General features: G+C 30.2%; 1 protein-coding gene and 1 pseudogene across 1 annotated transcript in view; both read right to left on the reverse strand.

Annotated features, from left to right (window-relative positions):
* LOC113386156 overlaps positions 1–508 on the reverse strand; it is a 15,758-nt pseudogene extending 15,250 nt beyond the window's left edge.
* Positions 509–2,725: 2,217 nt separating this feature from the next.
* LOC113386157 (POU domain, class 6, transcription factor 2-like) overlaps positions 2,726–24,129 on the reverse strand; it is a gene marked incomplete in the record, with an annotated part of 426,540 nt that continues 405,136 nt past the window's right edge. The window contains 13 exon segments of the mRNA XM_026623956.1: positions 2,726–2,805; positions 2,808–2,876; positions 3,193–3,329; positions 4,226–4,309; positions 5,140–5,171; positions 5,174–5,195; positions 5,604–5,784; positions 6,976–7,122; positions 7,208–7,383; positions 7,490–8,024; positions 8,138–8,287; positions 8,383–8,520; positions 8,641–8,974. Coding sequence (XP_026479741.1) covers positions 2,726–2,805; positions 2,808–2,876; positions 3,193–3,329; positions 4,226–4,309; positions 5,140–5,171; positions 5,174–5,195; positions 5,604–5,784; positions 6,976–7,122; positions 7,208–7,383; positions 7,490–8,024; positions 8,138–8,287; positions 8,383–8,520; positions 8,641–8,974 — 2,085 coding nt within the window.

Below are 24,129 nucleotides of genomic sequence, written 5' to 3' on the forward strand. Positions count from 1 at the left end.
AAAAAAATTTAATACCGGTATTTCGGTAGTTTCTATTTTAAAACCGGTGATACCGGTATTTTTATTATCTTGAACAAATGTAAACAAAATTGAAAATTATTTGTCAAATATAAAAAATTATATATACAACCACAATAAACTATCAAAATTACTGAATGTTGTATACAACCACAAATATGTAAACTAAACAATGGAAAAACAATATGTTCATTACTTTAATAATAATTTATCAAAATTATATCCAATTCAATCAATCATCATTAATATCTAGTATATGGAGTACTTTTTACAAATCAATTGTATGAGTAGACCAAAAAACTTTAAATGGAAGTGAAAATAAATTTGTTCCAAAAAAACGGTATTTTTTAGGTAAATAACGGTATTAATGCCGCCGAAAATTCGAGCGGTATACCAGTATTTTGGTAAACGTTATACAGATTTTGGTATACCATTATACCGGTATTTCGGTACACACAGTATTGCATTCCCATGATTCTTTCGGATGCATTGTGATGATGATGCATTTAATGACATGAATCATCGTAAATGCTATAAAAATCATCATTAATTTATTAAAACATTAAGAAAGTAAAGTATTTTAGATAATAAAATACAAAACGGCAGAACACTAGTGTATATGAGCTGTATCAATAAGTCCATGTATGCAAAAACTAGTTTCTTTTTCCTTGATCAAAATATGGATGCCTTGTTTTAAATAAATACAAAAATATTATAAAGGATTCTGTTAGTAATTATGTCAGTTTCTTTTTTGGTAAACATTATTTCTAAACCTAGCACATGCTTCTATGAAATATTAAATTATATATTTAATACTCAACTAAAATAATCCAATAATTAAATAAGTATTTGTTATAGGTTACCATTCCGCAATGGCAACTATACATACACATGGCAATTTTAAGCATTAAAATAATTTTGGCCTTCGCACAACTATTATGGAATAAAGACCATTAGTACACGAGATGATTAATAAATTAACGCAAATAATGTTTGGCGATACAATTACTTTATACAATTATTTTCACTTTAATAAATTTTAATTTCATTTGTCCCTAACTTCGAAATGTACAAATTTGGATACATTGCCAAAAATATCTTTTTTTGTCTATATAAGTCCGAATTGATTGCATGTTGATTTTGTCATCATGATTATAAATACATCACTAAATATATTTGATTTCTATATCTTAATAATTTATATACATTACAAAAACACTCACACGGGTTTATTGGTCTATATATACGTTTTTTAAACCAAGTTTCTGGTAATATATAGAGGTATACAACAATAATTTCATGAATATTTTATATATTTTTATTGAGGCCTATCTAACTCTAAAGTTTAATAGCAAAGTTATTTTAGTATACTCGTGTATAATGCGATACATGCTAAACGTATACATACGCCATATTTTATTTTGGCTTATCAAATCCACAGTTTGATAACAAATAGGCCTTTTAAGAAATATAATAATGATGCAGGAAGTAATAAATTAAAATTATTCAAATATTCAATTAATTATCACAATAGGGCTGTGAACTTTGATCAACGCATAAATAAAAATCTACAATAGAATCAATTATCTATGATTATAATAAAATGACCATGAAAATATTGCATTATTAAAAAATTGTGTGCAAACTCTCTTGAGAGTAAGACCATGCACAACTATTATATAATTCTCTTAGGTATTTTAAACAACTTTTAATTGTTATGGGCCGATTCTGCCTCATAACAGACCAATGTTATGGCGAGGCCATGTTGTGTGCTCAACTTGCATACATTATGCTACAGAATTATATTAAATACTGTCAAAATGTCATGTATTTGCTGTGCATTCAGGCGTTTTACATATAAAATGCAATGTACTCGTACGTTATAAAGCTGGGTAGAAAACCCCCTGTATCTCACATCGTGTTTTCGACGAAGCTGGGTCAGAAAGACCCTGTTATCTAACATCGTTTTTTGACATTTTGCGGTTTCTAGGTTAGATTTTCTATCTGACAACTGAGAAAAACCTGCCTGACTGCACAGCAACCACACGGCTTTTGTCAATATTTAGTATAAAAAGTTTCTTCATAGGTAGCCTTGCCACAACGTTGGTCTGTTATGCGGCAGAATCGGTCCATAATTTTGTTTTAAATTTTAATTAAAACAAATGTACCAAATACCAGATATCTATCTATTTTCATATTCTTTGAGATTAATTTCATAAATCTATAATTATGTAAACTGTTATCACTGGATCGTTCTATTCATATGGCCATTTGAAAGACAAAATCTCCATTCCTAACATATAGCTTGCGATATCTTAAAGCAATCGCTTATTAATTCAAACTAAAAGATTAAATAATTTACACTTTTTAATTAGTGTACCTCTTTTGTTTCATAATTTTGTTACTTATCATAACAAATAAGTTTATTAGCTAGATTAATTTCCAGTTCGGTCACTGTGCAAACTTACCTATTTGATAGCTATTACATATAATTGATTCTATGATAATCAATTAAATGTTAAGTTTTTAAACAAAATAGTTTGATCACTAAATCAATTTCACAGTGCATATTGATTATCATATTCGAAGCAATTCATACACTGCGCACTTTGTGTCTTGTGATGATTTTCTTCGTGTAACTGAATAGATAAAGTCAAGTCAATGTCTTCGTTTCCATAATTAATTTTAATATAACTTTTAGTGTTTATCACGAACAGCTAATGTAAATTTTTACATTACACATGCTCTTGGACATCATGCGCACTGTGTTCTTCAATGCTTGGCGCTATTGCAGAACCAGATGCGGATGACCTCGCGCTCGTAGCCCAACTGATGGGCCAACCCTGTTATTTCAGTACCTGAGGATAATTGATAATCGATTAAAATTATAAATTTAATTAAACTAAATGAAAGTGGCTTACAAAATGTTGACCAAGGAATGAAAACAGAATTCTGGAAAACATAGGGTCCGCCACCAATAAAAAGCTACTGAATATTCTCTCAAACTTCTCCTTCTGGTTAATAATGGAAAATAATTCCTTTCAAATGGTAGACTCGTCTGGCCATTAGTAGTTACAAATATGTTAGTACCAACCCGATGCATTATGACTAGTTGTATAATTATTCGAAGGAAGAAGTATTTTTAGAATAAATTGGAGTAAAAAACTATCTTACCTGAAGGATGTGTATTTCTCTCAAAATGGGCATTTAGTAACTCCAAAGCCTGAGGCGTAAATGATGTCCTCCTTTTTCGTTTCTTGGATGGCTCCACGCCTATGAAGTCGGTCAAATGGTTCTGTCCACTTTTGTACCTAGACAACGTGACATATGCATCCGTAATACATGAACATAAAACATTTGCCATAAATTTACAATATTTAAATTAATATAATATAATTTGCTGCTGGATAGATAACTACTGTTTGCCGCTTTAGGGCCTTTCAAAAATCTCATGAAATTCATACCCTAGAGTCCAAAAACAAATATCAAAGTTTTAGGAAGCATCCATTAATCACGTGATCGATTTATTAAAGATTTTTGGACCCCCCTGGTGATTCGTGGTGATATTCAAAATTACCCCCATCCCCCACCAAACATCATGTTTATTTTAGTTACGAGAAAAATTGTACATTTTTGAAAAATATTCGGGCAAAAATTAAATACACGTGATATCTTATTATACCCCTCCCCCCATGTGATATTTTGCGATGTTTTGTAAAATTTGCCTAGGTAAAGGTAAAGGACTATGTAACGGTAAAGGTAAAAGCAAAGGAACAGGTAAATGTAAAGAAATAGGTAATGGTAAAGGACCACAAAAGGTAGAGGACCAGGTAATGGTAAAGGACCACAAAAGGTAAAGGACCAGGTAAAGGTAAGGAAAGGGCCAGGTAATGGTAAAGGAAAGAAATATGTGAAGGTAAAGGAAAGGAGCAGGTAAAGGTAGAAAAGACTAAGTGAACTAATGGAAACGACCAGGTAAAGGTAAAGAACCAGATATAGGCCAAGGAACAGGTAAAGGTAACGGACTTGGTAAAAAACCACCCTTCCCATCTCTTAAAAACCTCACGTGAATAATGGAGACTCCCTTATTTCTTTTCTTTCCACCCCAAAAAAAAAATTAACAAAAATTTTATGATGTTATCCTTTAAGTTTAGACAATCATTATCTAATGAAGTAAAACTTCATATTAATTGAAAAATCCAAGTACCTTTCTTCAGCTTCTTTCATCCATCGCTCAAGAACAGGTTTAATTTTTTGGGCGCTTTTCGGTGTAATGTCCAGTTTTTCAAACCTGCATAACACAAATTTAAATGCTATAAATAAACTCAATGAAATATGTCAAACAATAAAATAGATAAATAATCATGCAAAATTTCATAGTACATGCTTTCCAAAAAAAAACTAATTGAATTGGTTACTTTAATAGAACAGTTTAGAACATCCATTGTTTACAATGCATTCAAAATTGATAGAAATAAATTTAAGAATAGTTATAAAAATTGTAGCTGCAAAATTAGAAGCCAAAGGGCGTTGAAATAAAATAACTTTAAAATTTTATTGTTGGAGACTTCTAAATCGAGTTGCTGTGCTTATTGGATGTGACATACTTTTTTTTTAAATACAAATAAATTAATTATAGGATTAATATTATATATTTAGTATTAAAATATAACATAAATTAAATGATTTGCGCTTAGCTCAGGACATTGACATATTTGAGGCTTCTATTGGAAAGCAAAAGACACATTTTAGGTGATAAGTTAGTTTTTAAGACATGATCATTCATAATCATTTTAGATGCCAATGCCCTGGCCACACACAAATAATGAGTATTTTTAGAAATGAAGAAAAAATTAAAGAAATGCTTACAAAAAATAAATATAAAACTATATAGTCATAATTGTGCAAACAAACTCTTTCAAGTATATAAAGAAGACTTAACAGAGACTTTCTTTTTATAACCCTTTTACTACAAAATTGTTACTATTTGTGAAAATCAATGTATTAATCGGGCACTTTTAATTTACAACTATATAGTTTTATTAATATATTTTTTAAAGATTTCATGTGTATAGAAATGTATATGAATATATAGATAAATTATTTTGAATTGATATTTACATATTTTGATGTTGTGTCGATAGTTGAGCAGCGCAAACATCTGTGCGGCCAGGGCACTGCAAACGCAACAAAATGATTTTAATTTTAAATTCCAAAACTTGTTCATTTTTGAAACTAGATGATCAAATTATATTAAAATATTAAAAGACAAATTAGACAAACAATATGATACAAAATGATATATTCATTATTATGAGCTGTAGAAACCATACGTTAGGAAAATATGAGTTGTGATATTTTAGTAATGATGTTGAAGCTAATATTATTTTAAAACAATGGCTAAAATTTGTGCCCTTATCGAAAATAAAAGTTAAATGAATGGTAGTACTTCATCAAATCGAGCTGAACAAGCTCTAATTATATTTTTAATATGTATGTATTATAATATTCTGCAAACAATTCCACAAAATTAACATCACAAGAATATTGCTTATTAAAATTATCTATTTACAAAAGAGACATACCTGCAAATGGCGCTCTGACTATAAGCCGGGCCTTCTGTGACCGAAAGGGCTTGGCCGACTTGGGTTTGCGTTAAACCTAAAGAGAGCCTTCTTAATTTGAAGGCTTTAGCAAATTCTTTTATCTCATCTAGATTTATTCCATCCACAGTGTTGCAGTTTGTTTGGTTTATTGTTGGTTGATCTGTGGTAAATAGTAATATTTAATATAGTTTCTGGATTGGACATTAAAAAAAGCCAAATAAAGACCACTGGTCCTATCAAAGGTAAAGGACCAGGTAAAGGTAAGGACCAGGTACAGGTAAACAACCCGGTAAAGATGAAGGAAAAAATCAAGAAAAGGACCAGGGGAAGGTAAAGAAAAGGACCAGGGGAAGGTAAAGAAAAGGACCAGGGAAAGGTGAAGAAAGGACCAGGGGAATGTGAAGAAAGGACCAGGGGAATGTGAAGAAAGACCAGGGGAAGGTGAAGTAAGGACCAGGAAAAGATGAAATAAGGAACAGGTAAAGTGAAGGAAAGGAACAGATAAAGATAAATAAAAGGACCAGGTAAAGATATAGGAGGGATCACGTAAAGGTAAATGAAAGGACAAAGAAAAGGTAAATGACCTGGTGAAGGAAAAGAACCAGGTATAAGTAAAGAAACAGGTAAAGGTAAAGGACCAGGTAAAATTAAGAACCAGATATAGGTAAAGGAACAGGTGAAATAAATAGGTAAAAGTAAAGGACCAGGTGTGTGTCAGGGAATAGATAAAGGTAAAGGACCAGATAAAGGTAAACGACCAAGTGTGGGTCAAGAAACAGGTAAAGGTAAAGGATCTGGTAAAGAAAAAAGATCAGGTAAAATTAAAAACCAGGTATAGGTAATTTAAAGGTAAAGTACCTGTTAAATATATAAAGGACCAAGTAAAGATAAAGGACCGAGTAAAGATAAAGCACTAGGTAAAGGTAAAGTACCAGATAAAGATAAAAAAACAGGTAAAGTTAAAGGACCAAGAAAAGAGAAAAAGGATATTCAGGATAATTTTGCAACAGTTTTGAAACAGACAAAATCACAATCGACCCGTGAAATTGAAATTATTATTATTGTAACATTCACCCTCTAGGCCTAAATTGACCGGCTACACAATAAGTAACATTTTCAAAAAGCAAATTTAGAAAATCGATTTGTTTGGGAAAATTAAATTCGTCTAGAAAGTTAATTTTAATGGAACAAACATATATGTTATTAAAAATGACTATAATGGTATTAGTATTAAGTATCAGTATTAAAAATGAAATTGTGATCTGCACACTTCTTTTTCTACTCTAAATGGTAGACGTTAAAAATATGCTACAAAAATTATTTTTCTATCTAAAATGCATATTTTGCTTACTTCCACAATCTTCCATCAAGAGATCATTTTCATCGTCCTGCTCGCTGTGCGTGGACATTGGCGACCTTTTCAAACTCATGAGGTGGTCTTGTGATTGTTGAAGAATGCTTGGTAGTCCACCTAATAAATTTGCTGACAAGTTCGAGCCTATAAAAAAACATATGTTATTTGTAGTAATATTGTTAGAAAACCATTAAATTTTTCACTTAAGAAGTTGAGTTTTGTCATTTACCTATTCCACTAGAATTCATGCCTGTGCTACCTAATGAACTGACAAGGGATGAGCTATTATTGGTGTTTGCTGGTGTTATTGTTAATTCTCCATTTAGCCGTGGTATTGTAGGCGATAATGTTGTATTAGATGTAGAGAGACCGTTTTGAACATTTTCAGAAGACATTGGAGGAAACCTGAAATTGATATTCAGCTATTATAAGCAAATGTGGAACATGATTTACGAAATTCTTCTCCTCACTAATATGTTGCGTATATAATTTATACATTATTTTTTATCACCTGTGAGACGCCATGCTCATATGCTGCCGAACAGTCTTTTCACTTCTACTCCTTTCTCTTTCACCTGCTTCCAACAATCTTTGTTCCATCAACTTCTGTTGATGCTGCTCCATCATAAGCTTTTGCTGATGTTGTTCTATCATCAATTTTTGTTGATGCTGCTCAATCAGCATCTTCTGTTGATGCTGTTCCATTTGTTGCTCCATCAACTTTTCATGTTGTTGTTCAATTGTCGATTTAGTATGTTGATCAATCGCCATACTTTCAACATGATCATTCCTGGAAGTTTTGACTTCTCTATCCATTCGTTCCCTGATTTGCTGCTGCTTGCGAAAAGCGTCAAGAAGTTGTCGCACGCGAACAAGTTGCTCATCTGAAGAAGGCTGTTGCATCTGCCTGGTAGATTCAGCCATTGCTTGGAGTTCTGCTAAAGAAGCTGTTATAACTTGACCGGAGGAGAGGGCTAGATTTACCATTTGGTCATTTGTATTGACATGGGACACTGGTATAGTGAGGATTGTTTGAGTTGCTAGACCTGAAAATTTTTATAATAAAACATTATTCATTGCAAATGTAATCGCTTAGTTGTTCCAATAATATTTGATGTACAATTGTATATAATTTTTCGCACGGTATTATTTATTATACCTTGTGATGTGGGTATTAATAGTTGTGCACCCTGTATTCCTTGTACCATTTGACCACTAGCCAAGATAAGTTGAGGCATGGGGGCTGGAACTGCTCCTTGGACGTTCATGCTCACTGGCGAAGGTGAGCTGGTTAATCCTCGGAATAACCCTACAGATTTTATAGTATTTATTTAGAATGATATTATAACTAAACATTTAGTTTAAAATATTAACTTATTGATGTTCTAAATTCGAAAGAATTACCTTGTGGTTGACCACCAACACTCAAATTCAAAGGAGCTCCTAATGCTGGAGTACATGAAAGGCGAGATGATATTTGACTCGTGACTGGAGATGGTGCTCCCAACGGTGGAAGATTTTGTAAACCGAGCATGCTTGCAACTATAAATAAATAAGAAAAATGTTCTAAAGTACAAACGTTTATAGTATCTTAGGTTTATACCAAGGCTAATAAATCATGTAAAAAAGTAAACTGAACCAAAAATTGCAGAAGCTACATACCAGTTCCATTTAGATGATGACCAACTAAACTTGCATTATTATTAACCAAATCTCTGGTTGGTAATCCAAGGCTCTTGGCATCCAATCCTCCTAAATTTAACTGATTCAAAGGACTCCTCCTACCAATTATTGGGCTTGTGTTATTGTTAAGACGTTTTTCACTGGAAAAATGATTATTCTCTTCTTGCAGCGTTGTTGGAGATTTCTGCCGTGTCGGCAATGATGATCTCTGGTAGATAGAGGAAGTGGGTCCAGTAAGGAGAGAATTGATGGCGTTGGCATTTGAGACTGGCTCAGGACTTTGGCTGGAATTTTCGCTTGAACGGTCGCTTTCCTTTAATTATAAAGAACATATTTGAGTATATTGAAAACAATGTTTAAATCATATTTATAAAGTCAATTTTTTGCAATTCAATTGCAAAAATAAATTTTTTGAGTGCATTTAAAAAATATATGATTATGCAAAAAATAATAAAAGTTAGAAAAAATTTATAAAAAATAACGTTATAAATATTAACAGATAATTATTAATTTATATAGGTATTCATTATATACGAAATATCTACCAACCATATTTCAGAAAAATTTCAATTTAAATCTCATAATTTGATTGTAAATATTAGTGCAGCAAACGTAAAGCTTACTAATGCAAAGTTTGCTTTACCAAATAATCAACAATTACCCAAAATAATATTTGCACGGAGCAAATAAAACATCACATTTCTGTAATATTACAGGATTGTATATTTAATGAAAAAAGATCACGCCATTTGAAAAATGCGAATGAAAATCACCAATGGCAATTTTAAAAATATACAACGCCCAAAGGACAAAAGATTGCAAAAATAGGAATAAAACAGGTATCTATAGCAGATTTAATTTCGCGAAAAAATATTTCATACGGCATAAAATGTAGAAAAAAAGCGAGGCCAGACACAAAAATGAACTGAAATGTATCATTAACAATGAAAGAGTTTTGTGTGTGATATTCGCAGAGATTGGTATATGATAGGCGACCGAAACATATCCCTGCAGAATTAGGCCTGGGCCACATTAACTCAAAAATCACATGGGATAAAATACTTTGGAGTATGTTTATGCCATTCTAAAAGCGGTAATTACTAAGTTTCTATCAGTAAATAATGAGCAATTAGAAATTGTTATGAAAAAAATGCATCAAAATGAAAAATCCAAAATGGCCAAACTGCAGTGTATTATTTCAGTTTGACTTCACTAACACTATTATTTTGCATTAGTGCCATTTGGAGGTTAGAAGTTAATATTATATAAAACGTCCTGTCAAACAGCAAAAACATTGATTTTTGACACCAACCAAGCGATTGTTCATCAAAATAAACTGGTATCATTGCATAACTATTTTGTCCCAAAAATTGGATATTTAGTTTTTTGTCTACTGCAACCGAGTAATTAATGACACAATTTCGCTTATACCTATCTATTTATATTTTTTTGTCAAAATTATATTATAATCTAATATATTGAATATTCCAAATTGAAGTAAATAAATTCCATGTATTTCATACAAAAAAATATTTTTTACCTGTAATTACCTTAAAGTCGCCTATGTTTTCCAACCCTTATCCGATGCGGGTGTATGTATGTATATTGCTGCCGTTTTAATGAAATCATTACATTTTTATTTCTGCAAATAATGCCTACCGAACGCGATTTTATTTCAAACTCTGCCGATTTTAATGGATATATATTTTTTTGATGGGGCCTCTCTACGAAACTCCCCCTTATATATATATATATATATATATATATGTAGGTATATGTGTTTATTTTTGTGAATTGCAAAAAAAAGTTTTTTTCGCTTTTTTACAAATATTTTGTTAACTAGTGATGTGCGCCTGATCGAATGAAAGGAATATGGATGTATAAAAACATTGTACCATTTGGAAGGTAATCACTGGGAGTTTTAAAAGTAGAACTATATTTTGGAGAGTATATATCTAGAACATTCTGTAATGTTTTTAGTTTGTATAAATGTATAATAATCTATTTAGATTTATAATGAGATTTATGGATTGTATATTATGAGAATAGAAACATGATTGACCTTATTTTGATAAGAAAATGTAAACCATTGTTGCTAAATATATATTTGTAATTTTTTGAAATATAAGCATATAATGAAATAATTAACAATATCCCAAAATGCGCTTCAATAATATCAGTACATTTTTTTTACAAATTATCAATACAAAACAATGCTTACAACCAACGAGATCAGTTTCATTACGCACTAAAAATTCAAAGATGTCTGAAAGAATCAATTAAAGAAATTTTAAAGAGATGCAGACATGACATTAAACCATAATCCAAATTTATTCGGACAAATACAAAAGCTTTTTCAAAGATCACCCAAACACCCTCGCCAAAAAGCTCAGGGAGAATATTACCAGGGTCAAGTTAAAAAATAAGCTCATTATAAATTAATCTCTACCAATTCCAAACTGCCAATGGTCATATAATTTGGTATTTTTAAAAACGACATTTATTACTAAAATATAACTTATTAGACCTTTTAGGATACGTGTGTAAAATTTGGTATAATAAATAAAAAAAATAAAAATAATACTTTTATTTTAATTATCGTTTAGTGATTTGACACCTGTTGTTTTAATAAACAACAAATAAAACTAGAATTTTAAAAAGATAAAATTTCCTGACCATTGTCAGATTTTTGAAAACTGACAGCTAATAATGTAACATGATTTTCTTTATCAATCTTGCCTTTGTAGTATTGCAGGGAAGTTTACTGGCGAGTGAGTTTGGGTGATCCTCGAGGCGGCTTTTGTAATTGTCTGAATGCGCTTATATTTCATCGCTTACTATGTTAATGCCGGCATCTTTACATATTAACCAAATTGGCATATACTTTGGGGTGTTCAAAAGTAATTTATTTTGGCATCTCTGAATTTTTAACATATTTGATTTGAAAGCTGATCCTCATAGTTGTATACCGTATGTACAAAATACCCAAAAAAATATAATGATGTAGAGATATCGTATTTTTTATTATTATTCTCATGCCTTAACAGCAATCAGAACCTTACGCCCTATGAACTGTTGGATTGAAACTCCTCCTTACTTCGTATTTTTAGATTGTATCCATCAATATTTGATGATTTTATTATTAGAATTTATTTAGTAGTGCAGATTGCCGGATAAGAGCTATTTTCACTTGGAAACTTTCATTGCTATCTATATTTCCAAGTGAAAATCGTTGTCACTGCTGCCTGACTACAGCTGCTCAAAGTGAATCGAACCCGGGACCTCTGAATCAAGTCTCGTTGCTCTTAACCGCTTACCTACGGGACACTAACTAACAATTGAAGTATTTTTTCCATCGACATATGAATATCAAATTACCAAAATAAATTCCGTCGATCGATAAATCTTCAACATCGACAATAAATCCGCGAATTGCAATTTGTACCCACCACCACGCGTACCACCGCAGAATGTCGTATTGCACTATTTTTGCAATTCCTGATATTTTATGTAATACGAATTAATAATATTTTTACATACGCGCGATATTTAAATTTTTATAACCCCGTTCGTTCCCAACCCACCCTGATTCGGTTCTATTTCCCTCTTACGTGCTTAATGAATCGAAACGATATTTTGTGATTTTTTTGTGATTTTTTTGCGATTTTTTCGATTACTGACGTTCAAACGTGCATTTGTGGAATTCGTGTGCCTACAGGTAAATGAAGTAATATGGTTTTATTACTGATGTTTATACAAATATTATGTAATCTGCAGTGGAAATAAATAAAAAATTATTTTTTGAGGGTTTTAATGTATTTGTCAAAATAAATTATGAAATGTATATTTGCTTACCTATAACGTTTAACTATAAATATAAATAGCGCATGGTGTGTGAAAACTGAAATTATTCATGGGCTGTTTGATGTATTTAGGTATTGGAGTTTTAGGGTTTATATTTCAAATTGAAGTATATTCGGAATAGATGTTATCTAGATTCTAACTTGAACCTGATTTAAATCTAACTTGATTCTAAGCAAATTTGTCTGAAATAATTCTATATAACAAACTAGTTATAATTTAAAATAATAATTAAATGTACAAATACAACTTAAGTTTTTAATCAAAATGAGAATAAATATAAAATGCAACTCATATCAAATACAGTTTTGTTGTCTCGATTTTAAAATTTTTAAAAGCTATTCGTCAAGGACTATCGAATCCTTCTTCAGATTCTTATTTTTAAGATCCTTCAGATTCCTATAAGGTAACCGTTAGGTTCCCACTCAGCTACAGTTAGATTCATATTGGACTTATGTAAGATTTTATTATCAGATCCTCCTAAGATTCTCACCAATTGCCTGTTGAACTCTCATTATCATCTATTGGATTGTTTTCAGATTTTTATTGGATTTGTATGAAACTTTTATTCTTATCTGAATAGATTTTTATAAAGTTCCTAGGTTCCAATTAGACTCTAATTTCTCATCAGAGACTTACAAGAATAGAAGAATTATTAAAGAAGACTTTTAATAAGACTTATTGTCTTAACGATTCTTAACTTTTTATAAGATACCTGAACTCGAAATTTATCCTTACAAGAATTTTATATGCTTATAGTATCTCAGATTCTTACAAAACTTATTAGAACGTTATAAGATTTTCATTGCATTCTGGATTCTTATAATATGTCAATAGGATTCTCATTTCATCGTGACAGATCCTCATCAGATTCTTGATGTTTCTTGATATTATTACCTTTTTTATTCTTATCCTTATTATATAATCCTTATCGGACTCTTAAGGCTATTATTGGAGTTTTAAAGATTTTTATTAAATTCTCACTAGATTCTTAAAATCTTGTTATTCTTATTGCATTTTTTATTCCTTATTTTTATTAAATTTTGATAAGTATTTTTAGAGCATTTTTATTGGATTTCTATAACACCCTTATTATATTCTAATTATTATCTTCTTATTGTTTTTTATAACATTCTTATTGCTTTCTTGTGCATTCTTATTATGTCCTTGCTAAATTCTTTTAGGATCCTTGACAAATAAGAATATTTTGATAGATTCTTATTGGATTCTTGATTCCGACTGAATCTTTACAAATTCTTATTACATTCTAAGATATTCTTATAATTGATAATAATAGTAATAATAAAAACATTAAAGGTGCCTTGACGAGTTGAATAAACTGGATACCCATTATCATTTAACAAAACAGTACCCAATTATCGTATTAACAATTGGAAAGTAACAAGTTGATATCAGGTTAGCATAATTCAAAATTTAAATCAATACGCATGAACACAACTATAATCCCGCAATAGATAATAAATAATAATAATAAATTCACCTATTAATTAATTATTAATGAACGAAAATCTCAAGTTCTTGATGATATTGAGAAATCAGACCCCACAGTGCCGTAGTAGATTTATCAATATTCTCGCAAAAATACAATTTGCAATTTATCACAAAGACAAAAAATGAAAAAAATTACCCAAGCCATTATTAATAAAGGCGACGGGAAAAAGTCATAAAAAATTACGCAACGCGATATTATAATAAATTAATATCGGGCGGGCGATTTGTAATTATTATTAATTAGTAATTAAAAAAGCGAGAAAATAAGAATAAAACATTGCGGCACTTCATTACTTTGCAGAGACTCTGATTAATTGCCAATACACGATCTATACAATAATTGATAAATAGAAGTTAAGCACAATGCTTCACAAACTTCACAATTTCCATTTGATTTCGAATTAAAGATAATTGAAATAATTCGTATTATTAAGTTGTTTCATTAAATTGTCAATTTTCTTAATTACATTTTTTTACACTCTTTAGTATTCGACGGATATAAATAAATTAAATGAAAGTAAGAAATTGAAAACACAAAATAATGCTATACTAACCATGTCCAGCGAGTATAATTCTTATTATACCATTTTATTAATATATGTATTTTTTAAAAAATAAATAATTATATATTTTATTTACACTACATACTGCATATTTGCGGTTATAAAAACCGACATTTTATTAGACCGGTTTTCGAATAGAAATTTTCCAGCAAACCGGTTTCAACCGGGTTCGTTTTTTCATAAAAATGCTATGTGCTCGAAAAACTCGGAAAAAAAATTATCACGAAAATTCAACTGCTTTAAGTGGACTTTGTATTATGAAATAAAAACAAAGAGGGAAAATGTAGAAATAACTTCAATTAAAAAGGAATGTTTCGAATTCAATTTTGACTAATTTTGAAAGAATATTTATAACATAATAGACAAAAATAGATTTTTTTTTGAACAGCGACCAGAACTATTTGCTCTAGCAGCACTTGTGATGTAAGTTCCTAACTTAGTATCATTAGAAGGCAACCCAGTGGTTTACAACTACACAAAAATAATCAAAAATCCCAGACAATTCAAAACTGTGATTGCGGACCACATTAATACTATAAAACTCAATATACAATATTTTAACCTGACTATACTACAATTCGAATAAAATGTAATATATACGTATATATATATATATATATATATATATATATGTATATATATATATAATTTAATTATTAGAGAAATTAAGAAATAAGTTTCAATTCATCAGAGTCAATTCATTTGTATACTTATTTAGCAAGCATATGATTGTTGAAATCGAAATGATGTGGGATAAATTCTACCAAATGCTATATGATGATACATTTGGGAATATATCTAGATAAAAATACATAAATATGTAAGGGAAAAAATGTTCGATCACCATTGGCCGAAAAATAATTATTTTTACAAATGAAATAAAAACATTACCGATTCCACACCGAACCAACTTCATGCAACCTCTCTCTTTGTATCTGCTCCCACTTCGAAATGTACGTGGAAAAATGTATAGATAGGGAGACAGATATATAGACGGCTAAAAATATATATTTTTTCAATACTTTTTTCGGCGATTTATCAAAACGGCCATTGGAAAAAAGGGGTGAAAAACCTGTGTCCATACATATGTATCACATATATATTTTTTAAATGAAAATTACGCATACTCGTAATTCGCATATCATAGTTATAATGTTTTATTAAATCGCGAAAGATAAATGCGATTTTTTCGATTTGACAAGCTATCATGCTATAATTTGCACAAAAAATTAATATGAATTGCCGATGCGATACTATGACGATTCGTGTGATTCAATTTTGTAAAAATCCAAAACTTGCATGAATTTTACATACATATGTACGTAAATTTGAGATTTAATTGAGAATCAATTCACTCATAATTATAAATGAAATATAAAAATATTAAGAAATAAAAGCAGAGAAAGTAACTTAATAATTATTACTTTATTACACAAAAATACTTAAAATTTTATTCAACTTATTCCACTTTTTTGTATACTGTTTTCTCATTGTATACACCTTTGTCAGTGCATTGGTTCAGTTGGTCCACTTCACCCCCTCCCCATGCAAGCTTTTATAAAGATTATATAAAAAAACTATTAAATATAATTTAAAAATAAAAATACATCTTATGAAACAATCTAAATAAAGTATACTTAAAAATTATATTCATGTGTCGGAAACTAAACAACAGCGCTCAAAAGAAGAGAAAAATTCTCTGGTGATACATATGTGGCCCGAATTAAGGCAATTGATGGTCCCACTTCTTATAATTAAATTCTTAAATAATATCATTTAACAATACCATAAATTACTTATTTTTAGGATAATGGTGATAGACCTTTAATAAGGCTCGCTTAACAATACGTGAAAATATACAAAAAATGTCCAACTATTGGTCAAAAATTTGATACAAGTATATCAAAATTACACCACTTTTCTTACAGAAACACAAAATGTGCAAAATGCAAAAAAGTGATGATTAAATAATAAGTAAATATATACGACTGGTCTTACTTTTATGGAAAATAGTCATCTTCCTGAGAAATGTGTTGTGGAAGACAAGGACGTGTGTTGGAAACATGTAAGAATTATTATTAGAACTTTAAGAGCCATTTTTAAACATTCACTACAATATGATAAATTATTAGTAATTTAAAAATTGTCATTTATAGACCGATTCTCCCACACTTATGAAAAACTTTCCATACTAATTCGATCTAAATATTGACAAAAGCAATGTGGTTGCTGTGCAGATACAGTTCGAAATTATGAATACGATCAGGCAAACGAATCAAAATAATGATAAAATTAGTGTAAATTTGAAAAAAACTAACATCTAGTTTGTAGTGACCGATTTATCATCAATATATTTTATTTTCCCTCTTATCAGTTTCATATCTAATCTGCACATAACCTTTCCTCCGTTCCCCGATCATAATCTATCTATACTGTGAGAGATTTCTGAATTTTCGTGCAATTTGCATTTCGCGCGGCTTCTAATTACATTTATAATGTTATTAATGACGTAATATCGCCGAGCGCTCACGCTACATTAATCAGTTTTCCTCTGAGGGAAAACTGCCGGGTTTGGGGAGGAAGGCGAGCTTAGTTCATTTACATCAGATATTCCTACTCATTCGAAATCATTGAACAATATTTAAAAAAATACTTATTAGATCCAAATATATTTAAGGGCCAATTTTCCGCAAAGTAGACCGATGTTTTTATAAGACTATGTTACGCTGCGTTTTTCACATAAAATGGTACTAAAAACTGTCAAATGCCATGTGGTTGCTGCGAGACCAGTTCATTTACATCAGATATTCCTACTCATTCGAAATAATTGAACGATATTTATAAAAAAACTTTTAGATCCGAATGTATTTATGGGCCAATTTAGATAAAAAATCTAACCTATGAAACGCACAAACGTCAAAAAAATCTTATCATACGTGCATTTTTCTAATGTATCCTAATAACATATGAGTAAAATTACATTTTATGTGTATTATGAAAAACGCAGCTTAACATAGTCTTGCCATAACATTGGTCTGTTTTGTTGATAATTTTTGCATAAAATAGTAATGTTATGTTATGTTTTAAAAGTAGATAAAGAATAAAATGCTCGATTGAACTGAAAAGGTAATTTCATCTTTTTGACAGTTCAGGACTATGCAACCTAAGCAACCAACCTATGTAACTATTCAGTATAAGAGACTAGAACCATAACAATTCTTTTGGTGTCAATTTATGCTGAAACTTGCCGCAAATAATTGGCAAACATTGCGGAACAAAATTTTCTATCCAATATATTTACGTATCATTTTCAATTTGCAACCAAAATCACAGACCGTTGGCTGGTGATGAGAACGTGGCCATGCAACCACTTATTCCAGGTTCGATACCCAACTTGGCCAGCTTGATATCAAGCAGTAATTATAATAGCATTTATGATTTTAGTTTGATTATCTAGAGATTTAGATTAGATTCTGAAGTTTAGATCTGGATTGTGATCCTAAGAGAAAATAGTCCTTCGGCGCATTGCTGCAACATATATTAACATTTTCGAAACGTATCTGTTATCATCTCATCACAAAAATAATGATTAACTACTGAGTTGCCTTCTACAAAATCTAGGTTAAAAAATTACACTTAGTATCAATAAAACACTTAGTTCTTATTCTAAAAAAAATTGCTACTAATAAAGTTCAGGTAGTTATAAAAAGACCTAGTTATTTGTAACTACCTACTATTATTATAAAAATAATTTAAATTTCTCTCAAAAACCCAATTGTACCTAATTATAGTTCTTTATGCAAAATTAGTATTCGTTTAAACATCTCCATATTTCCATTTCCAGGATTGAATGCTTAAGGTTTCAGATGAAAGATCTTCCCAGCCTCCTCCCGGTTTACGAAAACGTTTTCATTCGTACGTAGAAAAGGAAATGAGACAATTTTCCGCGAAGTACATGATGTGATGAACCATAAATGTGATTTTGGAAAATCGAAAATTACTAATTCGATAAATAGACGCCGAATAAAATGCAATGATTCAGATGGGGAACGTAATTCTGAGTAATTAATTTTCTTGCAAATATATATATACATATATATATATATATATATATATATATATATATATATATACGATGAAATATAAATGCAACAGCACTGTTTTTTGCACTACTTATTAAATAATTTAAATTTTAAAAACGTTTTGATACTCGGTTTATCCCATCATCAGTGTAATAGATTTTACATTTTATAATACGGACCAGGACGTCCGTGTTATCCTATGCACGGCCCATAATTCAGGTATTCTGATTTAAGTTCTATTTACTATAGATCGTATTCTGAATCTGCTTTACATTTAAATCTCTCAGATAGAATCTTCATTAATCAAAACAGCGAATGAGTCCGGTGAATCTAAATTTGTAAATAATAAGAGCAATTTGTAGTCGCTCTAACTGGCTCCTAATAAATGTTCTCTATGTTCATTATTCCATGAGATGCCGGACATAGAACGAACACCTTATTTAAATGTAAATCAGTTGGTCCTTCCATACACTTGTGATAATGTATAACTACCTTCATGTAAGGGTAAATAGAAATATATACACACACTAATGTATATATAGGGTGGTCCTTAACAAAAGCATTTTCGAATTTCTTTGCTCCCAAGGGCGCCAATGCTTCCAAATGAATAAAAAATGAATCTCTAATAGTATTAGCTCTTGAAATAAACATTTAGATAGAGCGCACGCCAATTGAAAGTTTCTTATATTTGTTATTAACATACGTCATTAAGTAAATTCTTGCGCCATCTGTCGTGAACTCAAATACTATGACATATAATAAACTTATTATATTTATAAACCACTTAACCTCTAATTAAATCCTATTCATCATGGAATCAAGATTAATTTTGCAGCAAAATATTTATTTAATTGGCGATGTTGAGACTCAAATTATTATCTTGGTTCCTAGTCGGATTTTCTGGTAAAAACAAAAACTAAATCAACCAATTTCATTTCCCCCAATACAAAATTAGCATGACACATAGTCGATCATGTACAAACTTAATCCACCTCCTCCAATATAAACTCCATTGATATAGATGATATTGCACAAAGTACTTGCAAGTTTGCCGTCCGTACTATTTCTATGCATAAATAGATCAATATGTGGCGACTACAAAGGAACTTCGATCTTTGCATGTATAAATGTATAAAAATAAGTCGAGCAGCATTCTATAATGCTGATCGGAATATGCATACCTCGTTAATTGGAATGATAGATGAACTGGACGACGACAGAGAAGGGTTAGATGATAAAAAAGAAAAAAAATAAGTATCAAATTTTTATTTATCAGGGAAAGTAATGTAACATCATGGAAACGTCCATATTTGGATGATTAAAATTAGTATATCCGATTTTGTGGAGAAAAACTAAACTTGGAATGATAGATGAACTGGACGACTATAGAGTTGGGTGAGATTTTTTTATTATTATTTCTTTTATTCACAACTGTCCAGTTAAGGACATTTAATAAATGTGATGAATTCACAATAGTTGGCCAAAAAGGGACATTGTATACTAAAAGGGCATGTTGGAAAAACAACTCAGTAGTTGTTTTCCCATTTGATATGAAATTCACAATATTTTATTGATAATTATATAATTTTAACTATTTACTTTCTTATAAATAATGATTGAGTTATTTCCATTTTTTATCAGGAGAGTTGATGGCTTAAATCCAGAGGCGCTTTTCTTTTCAATCAACATGAATCAACTAGTTGGAAACATATTTTGGAGCTCCTAAGGCAATTGAGGACTACCCCATAATTGTATACCATAGCACCAAATTGGTTTGAATAAAGATTCATATAAAAGTTGGATTAGATGATAAAAAAAAGAAAATAACGTAAGTATCCATTTTTAGATTCTTCGAACAAGGTAATGTAACACCATGGCTACATCCATACTTTGATAATAATAACATTAGTAAATTCGATTTTCTGAAGAAAAACTAAATTTGGAATAATAGATGAAGTGGAGGACGACAGAGTTGGGTTAGATGATAAAAAAAGAAAAAAAACGTAGGTATCAAATTTTTATTCACCAGAGAAGGTAATGTAACATCATGGCAACATCCATACTTCAAAAATATTAAATTGAGTAAATTTGTTTTTCTGGAGAAAAACTAAACTTGGAATGCTAGATGAACTGGACGACGATAGAGTTGCGTTAGATGATAAAAAAGGAAAAAACATAGGTATCAAATTATTTTTCAGAAAAGGTAATATGACATTATGGCAACATCCATATTGTGATAATATTAAAATGAGTAAATCCGATTTTCTAGAGAAAAATTAAACTTGGAATGATAGATAAACTGGACGACGACAGAGTTGGGTTAGATGATAAAAAAAGAAGAAAAACATAGACATCAGATTTTTATTCTTTAGAGAAGGTGATGTGACATCATGGCTACATTCATACTTTGATATTTTTTTTTTAATTATTGTTACAACAGCAATCAGAACTTTTACTATTTATATGTTCTATAAGCTGACTTTGATAATAATGAAATCACTAAGCCCGATTTTCTAGAGAAAAACTAACCTTAGTATTAAAAATAAAGTGGAGGACGATAAAGTTTGATTAAATGATAAAAAAATAAAAAAACATAGGTATAAAATTTTTATTCATCAGAGAAGGTAATGTAACATCATGGCAACCTCCATACTTTGCTAATAATAAAATTAGCAAATCCAAATTTATGGAGAGAAAATAAACTTCTCATTAGGGAAATTGATTAATCAATAATGGGTGCATCTGTCAATTAAGACAACATTGATCTACATTATATAAAGGTTCTCTCATTTTCATTAAAACAACAGCAAGTACTGAAATTGCTTACCATCCTTTTTAAGGCTTTTGAATAAACATTAATATAGTAAATCTTACAATTATGACTTTTATGGTGTCAACTTGGATCAAATTGCAACCAATTGCTGCAAGTCTGCCACAGTAGTCGTCAATTTTTCTACCTATCCATAATTTACTTCATGACTTTCTGACATTTATCAAAAACCGAAATATTCATTTCATTAAACATTCTAAAAACAAACATTGATTAGATTTCAACCCTCATGCGGGCTCATGAATTTTTTTTTCAATTTGTTGATCAGTGCGCGAAGGGGTTGTCCGTTCCAACCGAGAGTCAACGTAAGGGGGTAGCAAGCAGATATGGCGATTTATTTTTTTTCATCCCATTTTTCCAATTTCCATTCCCGAACACAGACATAAACACGTTCGTATATTTTTTATAAAGCTTGATCGAAAAACTAATTAGCGTTTTCAAAAGGGAAAAGACTGACCAGTGATGTATAGATGTGTTTATGAGCACGCATGGACGTAGGATGATTAGGTTTGATATACATACATATATACATACACACACACTCACATATATATATATATATATATATATATATTTCATATATGGATTTTTAGAAACGCGAAGAAAGGTTTATCGAACTGATTTGAAATACGTCAGTACTAAAAACATACTACTTGTTTTTTATTATCTAGTCTTGCATTATCCTACCGAGTTACACATGGATTTTAAATCTTTGGAATCCGTGCAGTCGAAAACATCAAAAATTTTCTCTCTACGCACATACTTCATACATACACATATTTTTTCTTAATTTGATCTCAAACGTTTCAAAATGATCTCAAACATCGAGAAAAAAGTAGTAAAATAAATGTTTTCGTGAGAACTTGAACTTCTTCAGGAAGTTAATATTTGTTACTGTCGATACTGTCGTGTACTATGTCAATGCCAATAAAAACAAAACTAATATTAAATCGATAGAAGAAATAAATTATGTAATAGTAGATATTCTTAGACTTTTATAGAGTGCAATATATTAATTGACAGTATGCAGACAAGGTTAAAATATTCCCCAAACCCTCCTTCACCATCCGAATAAACTCTCATTGTGGTCATTCGTCTATCAACCCTCGGATTATTTCATATGCATTTATTTTCGTATTTTTATCAATTCGATTTTTGCACAGGACGAGGAGTATTTTGGTTTTTTTGTCTTCCCCGGTGGCCCAGCAAACGCATTAGGGGTTGCGGACGTCACCCGCAGAAGGGACAGAGAGGTATTGAAAAGTCAAATCTACACCCCGTTCGTTGGGATTTTTGTATTTTTAACGAGTTCACCATTTCGTCAAGTATTTTTTCATTCGAGTAGAATTTAGTCAAGAGTTTCGTCATCAACATACACATAATAATATATGGATTCGATTATAGGTAAATATATGTGGGCACTTGATCGTGACATACAAATGTGGTCCGGTAATATGTTGATTAATTTTTGTATGGGTACCTCTGGAAAGGTTTTTGATTATTTTTTATTAATATGCCACGATTTTTAGTAATCAATAACCTCAAATCATTGTGGTCACTTATACTTCATATTTTAGATAATTTCCATTATTAACTTCTCCCTGAGGTAAGTTATAGTAATCGCAAACAAGCAAAATGAAAATTTTTGCAAGGTTTTCTGAACATTTTAGCTTACCTCAAAAAAAATGGTTGTATGAATGTGTGTATGTAGTATGTATGTTTGGATACAATTTTTCGTCCGCGATTTCGAGAACACGGATCAACCGAGACGTGCAAATTAGTTTGGGTAATGGCCAATCAGTTTAAAAAAAAAAATTAGTTTTAATTGCAAAGTAAATTTTAATTGCATTCAAATGACAAATTAGAAATAAAATTATTTGTTTTTAATCAATTAAATAATAATTATGACTGATAGTTCCTGCATAAAGGAGTTCCAATGCAATAGGAATAAATTGAAAGTGCATTTGAAATCGATTAGTGATTATATAGCAAACTGATTTTCTTTATTTTCATCGATTAAGATCCAATGTTTCTGAAGTAAAACTTCTTTAAGCGCGAGATAGTGTGTAAATCCATACAAATGCAACGGAAATGCGTTACGGCAGAACTGTACATAATATTTTACCCTGTTCCTTGAAAATAATATAACAAATGCAGCATTTGCGCCGTGTATAAAATATAAGTTTATTGAAATAATTTCTACATTATTCGTAGTTTCTATAAATCTTTGAAGTTATTGAAATGGAAACTATTTTTTAGGCAAAACAGATAGTACAGCCGTTCAAAGAATGAGATTATATCGCCAGCAAACAAGTAAAAAAATACCATCAGCCAATGAATATATGTTAATTTTAATTACATGAAGTTCTTCAAACACAATTATTACATGAAAAGTAAAGTTGCGAAAACAATATTTGTTTAGGCGTTGTTTAACATAATCCACTATGTGAACAAATATTATAGAATTTATTTATTAGCAACTACTTCATTTCTCTAATAAAGGTTCATTTCTAAATGCTAATTACAATGACAAACTTATCATGTTATATTTGAAGTATGACTTTAATTACACTATTGTTTTTAAATATTATACGTATTTTTAATGCTATTATAAATACAT

This window comes from Ctenocephalides felis, unplaced genomic scaffold (genome assembly GCF_003426905.1).
Source record: "Ctenocephalides felis isolate EL2017-DRISC unplaced genomic scaffold, ASM342690v1 CF-g0.4_SCAFFOLD_03571, whole genome shotgun sequence".
NCBI lineage: Eukaryota > Metazoa > Arthropoda > Insecta > Siphonaptera > Pulicidae > Ctenocephalides > Ctenocephalides felis.